Consider the following 6,172-nt stretch of genomic DNA (forward strand, 5'->3'; position numbering starts at 1 on the left):
ATGTAATTTAATAGAGTCCAACCACAAAATTAAATGATTGACATAGAAGATCCGATACGAAAGCAATCCTCAAAATATCCAAAGGAAACCAAGGTATCCATCTACCATTATAATAAACTCGTAAGCCTAGCATGAAGCTTCATGGGATAGGTCAATGCCAAGCAAGAAGCCCAAAAATACCAAAACTGCCAGCCGAACATAAGATATCCCACATCTGACCATAAAGGAAAATAATTACATAAGAACCCATACAATCTCACTCTTATAAGTGACAAAATGGAAAATCCAGAAAAAGAAACCAAAACAAAACTCTCTCCTTAATGAGGAGATTCTCCCAATAAATGTCAATAGCAAGGATATTGCCCCGAAGGCCAACACCCTCATTATAGGCACTTACGAAAGAACAACCACACCAAGAATAGGGAATGAAGGAAGTTTTTGAATGAAAGGTCTGTTAAGAGAGAAGTTTCATGCAAGAGATAGGAAAATCCAAAGGGGCAAGTTCCATATGATTAGCACCCTCAACAACGGCCTTGTTTGCAAGAAAATCTGCGAAAGCATTAATTTCTCTAAAACGGTGAGAAATAGAGAAAGTGGAAAAGCCATTTAGTTGAAGGAGAATGTGCTCTAAAAAATACTGCAAGTGCCAAGAGAGACACTTTTTTCTAGCAACCACCTGAAATACCAGCATTGAATCACCTTCAATAACAATGCCCTTAATGTTTAAAGAACGAGCAAGATCAAGTCCAAAGGATAAGGCCTGAAACTCAACCACATTATTACTACCATGACCAATATATTTACCCACTGCTTTGATGATCTTTAAGGAGTGATCAAAAATAATTACCCCAACCCCAGACCTCCCTGGATTACCCTTAGAGACCCCATCAAACCGAAGTTTGAATGAAGGAAAAGGAGGAGGACTCCATTTAGCCATCTTGTGCTTAAGAGTCGAAGAAAATCCATCTATTATAACCCAATGAGAAGGCATCAAATGAAGTAAAGACCATCGCCAAGTGACCCAATTATCCCAATGACAAAAAGACCTGAGATGATCTAAATTTCTATGAATGAAAGCAAGCACCACTTCACTAATGGAAGCTTGAATTTTACCAATTATGACTGTCAAAGATGAGGATTTATGTTTGAAGATTCTTGAATTCCTTTCAAGCCAAAGATTCCAAATCAGTAGAGATGGAGCGACAACCCAAAGAGATGAATAGAATGAAGAGGGAAACAACAAGGGCCATGACATAAATTGTGAAAGTAGATTTGGACAGAGAGCAGAAGACCATCCTAACATATCAAACAACCAATACCAACACTCAAAGGCAAAAGGAAATAGCAAGAAAAGGTGATCCATCGATTCCATACAATAACCACAGAAAACACAAGGAAAAACTGTTGTAATCCCAAGTCTATCCAACCACATTCCAATAAGGACTTTATCTTGGACTGCCAACCAAGAAAAAGCCCCTACCTTTGGAAGAAAAGAAGGATGCCAGAAAAGCTTAGTAGGCCAACAAGATGGCAAGGGGGCCTGAACCAAAGAATTGTACCCCTCTTTAATTGAATAGGAACCTGTAGCATTTTTAACCCAAACCAAAGAGTCATCCTTCATATGGAAAACTAAAGGTCTTTTACGAAGTTCTTCTATAAAAGCTAAAATAATATCGTTATTAATAGATATGGGAGGGATATCCTTCCATTTAGCCACTACACATGGACCTGAGGTGACAATGTTGAAATAATCTGCAACAAAAGGTCCCCAAAGATCCGACAAAATATCCGGTAAAGGGGACCAGTCACGAATAGCTGAGAGAGCAGGATGCCCATTCCAAACTTCATCTCAAAAAGGAGCCTTTTTCCCATTATAGACCACCCAAGATAAATGTGGTAAGATCACCTCCCTACAAGAAATCAAAAAATTCCAAAATGCAGAGCCCTTCGGAAGGGATGTTGCAGTAAAAATCCTTTCACTGGGTGCTCCCCTTAAATACTTGGCGAGCATGACGGAAGCCCATTTACTTTGGGGGTTTGCATATAACTTCCAAATCAATTTTGCCCCTAATGCTTTATTTTGAATAACTAGGTCACAGATACCCGCACCCCCAACCTCCTTAGGATGACATATTTTATCCCAAGCAAGAAGAAGGATCTTCATTTGTCCTCCTAAGTTGTCACTCCAAAGGAACGTCCTGAGGGAAACCTTAATCTTCTTAATGACTTGAGAAGGCGCCTGCAGGATAGACATCAAGTATGTAGGAATGGCACTCAACACTGATTTGATTAGAAGGATCTAACCAGCCATTGTTAGCCACTTATGATTCCAGGAGGTAATTCTAGAGGTAATAGAATGGACTACTTTATCCCAAAAGGAGGTCTTATCCAAACCCAAAAAGAAAGGGATGCCCAAGTACATACAGGGAAAGGTCCCAACATGAAAGATCCAAAAGCGGGCAAGATTGTCCTGAACTAATGTGGGGACATTCACAAAAAAGACTTTGGATTTCTGATTATTAACCTTTTGACCAAAAAAGGTAGCATAATTAGAAATAATTTTCTTAATAACTCGAGCTTCCCTCATAGAAGCCATCCCAAACATAAGCGTATCATTAGCAAATAAACAATGAGATTGTGAAGAAGGGAGGCCATCCACTCTGATACCTGACCATAGACCCGAAGCTGTAGTATTAGATACAGCCCTGCTCAATGCTTCTGCCAAAAGAATAAACAAAAAATGGGATAGAGGATCTCCTTGCCTAATTCCCCGAGAGGAAGAAAAAAGCCTCGAGGGAGAACCATTAATCAAAACTAAAAAGTGAGCAGAGGATATACATGAAAAGACCCACTTAACCCAACTATGCGAAAACCCAAAATGATACAAGACTGCCACCAGGGACTGCCAATTAACACAATCATAGGCTTTAAGCATGTCTAGTTTAAGAGTCATTGTTGGGACCTTTTGCTAGGGTATGGAGTGTAGGATTTCATGCGCTACAATAGCACCTTTAGGAGTTTCCCATCCAAGTACAAAACCACCCTGCTCCAAAGAAACTATCCGGGGAAGGAGTTTAGACAGCCTAACTGAAATTGCCTTAGGAAAGATTTTGTATAAGGTGTTACACAAGGCAATTGGATGAAAGTCCAAAAAAGAGGTAGGATTATCTACTTTTGGAATAATAGCTATAAGAGTAGTATTAATTTCTCTTAAGATTGACCTATTCCTTCTAGACTCCTCCAAGGATAACAACAAATCTTTTCCAATAAAATCCCAACATCTTTGAAAGAATAAGGTCATAAATCCATCTGGACCCGAAGCCTTTTCTGGATGCATGGAAAAGACTATCTCTTTCAATTCAGCCAACGAAAAGGGGGCCATAAGCAACCTATTATCCTCTGGGGAAACTAAAGGGGGGATCAAATTTACAAACTCATCATCAACCACCACCGGCTCCACTGAAAGAAGAGACTTAAAGAACCTTACAGCTTCAGTGGCTATATCATCCTCATCTATCAGAGTATTACCATTAGATTCATGAATACAAGAGATTCGATTGCGAAGTCTCTTGAGCTTAGAAGAGGAATGAAAGAATTTAGTATTTCGATCGCCTTCAAAAAGCCAAAGATCCCTAGACTTTTGTCTCCAATAAGATTCTTCCCTAGCCAAGGTCTCACTCAACTGCAGGTTCAACAACTTTAGCTTATCATATATTGCAGGAGACAACCCTAAAGCAACAATGCTTTCATTAAGTTGCTCAATTTCCTCCTGAATCCTGGCCTTTTCACCAAAAATATTCTTAAAATGCATCACATTCCAATCCTTAATCCTTGACTTTAAAAATCCCAACTTCTTAACAAGCTGAAACATCTGCGACCCAGGAAAAAATGGAGCTGAATACCACCAATGTTTTAAGGAAGGTAAAAAGGATTGGTCCCTAAACCACATTGGCTCAAACTTGAAAGGTAACTTTCTAGGAGCCCTATCCTCGAAAATAGAAAACTGAATAGGGAAATGATCAGAGCTAGTAAAGGGGAGAATTGAGGACACAAAATCCTAACCCGAATTGAACCAATTATCTGAAACCATAAAACAATCCAACCTTTCTAAAATTTGGCAAAAGTCCCTACACATATTAGTCCATTAAATGACCCATTAAGAGGTTTACAATCAACCAAATTCAAGGAGTGAATGAAGTTGCAAAAGTCTGACATAGCATGCTTATTAGGGATGATTCCCCCAACCTTTTCATCCATAATAGTAATTGCATTAAAATCTCCCCCAAAAATCAGAAAAACATTCCGCAGAGGAGTGGCAAGAGAAACCAAGTAATTCCAAAGTGTTCCTTTTTCTAGAACCCCCGATGGACCATACACATTAAATAACCAGAATTTTAACTTTGATAGCCTGCTCTTAACTAGCCCAAGAATCCAATTGGATGAGGAAGCAATTAATGAGAAATGTACAGTAGAATCTTTCCAAAGGACTGCCAGCCCACCTGAAGCCCCAGAAGAGGGAGATGAGTAAAAATTCCAAACTTTCCAAGAGGAAAATAACCTATTAGCCGAAGACAAATTTAGCTTAGTTTCTTGTAACAACACCAGATCACACTTCATTAAGTCTAATTGTGACTTAATCAAGCATCGTTTGTTAGGGGCATTTAAGCCCCTAACAATTCAGGATATAATCTTCATTGGGCTTGTTGGGAAGCATTAGCTCCCCTCGAAATATTCAACGATACTAGAGAAACCAATCCAACCAAAAAAACCTTATGCAGACTTCGTTTAGTAGCTAAGGTTCTTGTGAGAGGTGGACTAAAGGGTTTCTTTGATCTTTTCTTTCTGGAAGTCTCCAAAGAGGAAATAATAGTTGATTGAATTCCCGCATCGATTTCTAATTTAGTCTTAATATGCTTAGGCTTGTGACCCCTTTTCCCTGGAGTAGACAAGGGTGAAGTAGGGATAAGAGGGGTTTGAAACAAAGGAAGCCCAGGAGTGACCTCCACAAGTGCCTTATCTATCCTAACCTCCTCCTTTTCTGAGACCAAGGGAGCGAGAGAAGACACAAGACCTAAAGCCACCAAATTCTTATCCATATTGAGAAGCTCAAAAGAGTTATTGGTGGGAAAAGTAGCCAAATCATTCTCCAAAGTCTCCAAATCAACCAAAATCAAAGAAATTACCTAATTAGCTAAAGGAGAATTAAGAGATACCTTATTAGTATTAACAATATCCTGTACCTAAGCAATGAAATGCTCATCTAGAATAACATCAACCTCCATGGGTTTGTCACTATCTATCAAAACCTCTGGGATTCGTGAAATGGTCTCTAATAAAATACCTGCATCTAGAGAAATATCCCCACCCATGGTTTTATTCAAAACAACAGGGATTTAGGACTCAGCCCCTAAAATATTACCCAACTCAACCATAGACTCAAAATACACTCCCATATTTGTAGTGACATTAGAACTTTTTAGAGGGGGAGCATTCGACAGACCAATCCTCGGGGAAATAACAGAGTTTTTAGGAGTCATTGTTGAAACGCTAGAAGTGAAGGTCTTCTTCACAGGGGAAGGAGGAATAGTGGTAGCCCCAACAAATTGATCTTTATTCCAGGCAAAAGTTTCCACATTCTCATCAAAAGGAGATTCAATATCCCCCGACCCAAAACAAATGGATTTCATATGAAAGAATAGGGGAGAATCCATAGTTACTACAGAGCAACCAAAATCTCCATAATTCCTGACCAAATTTTGATGCCACAAACCAAACAAAGATCGAATGTTACAGAATTTTGGCGGGGAGAATTTAGGGGAAGTTAAGACACAAATTTTGACAACCAACACCCCATCCTCAAACATAGAACATGAAAGCAAAAATTTACCCAAAGAATCCCCGATTTTCATTAATTTATTAGATTCAATAAATTCATATGGTAACAGAGGAAGTTTAAACCACATTGGAACCCATTTTGGGCCAACCCTAGTAGCCACTATAAAGGGTTTCCAACTTTCCACAAAAATCAGGTTTTTTCCAAGCCTAAAAAATGGAGCACTTAAAGCCTTATCTCTAGTAGATTCAGAATCAAACACAATAAGAAACGAACTTGCAGAAAGAACATGGAAGTACAAAGTGCCATACCAGTGAGCATGAAGTTTGTAATGAAGTT

At 39.0% G+C, this 6,172-nt stretch overlaps 1 protein-coding gene across 1 annotated transcript; it reads right to left on the minus strand.

Moving 5' to 3' along the window:
* Positions 1–454: 454 nt before the first annotated feature.
* LOC131041674 (uncharacterized) lies at positions 455–937 on the minus strand. Its single transcript, XM_057974824.2, has one exon. It carries the CDS (start codon positions 935–937, stop codon positions 455–457), a length of 483 nt encoding a protein of 160 aa, XP_057830807.1.
* Between the last annotated feature and the right edge of the window lie 5,235 nt (positions 938–6,172).

The sequence above is a fragment of the Cryptomeria japonica genome, chromosome 4 (assembly GCF_030272615.1).
Source record: "Cryptomeria japonica chromosome 4, Sugi_1.0, whole genome shotgun sequence".
Lineage (NCBI taxonomy): Eukaryota > Viridiplantae > Streptophyta > Pinopsida > Cupressales > Cupressaceae > Cryptomeria > Cryptomeria japonica.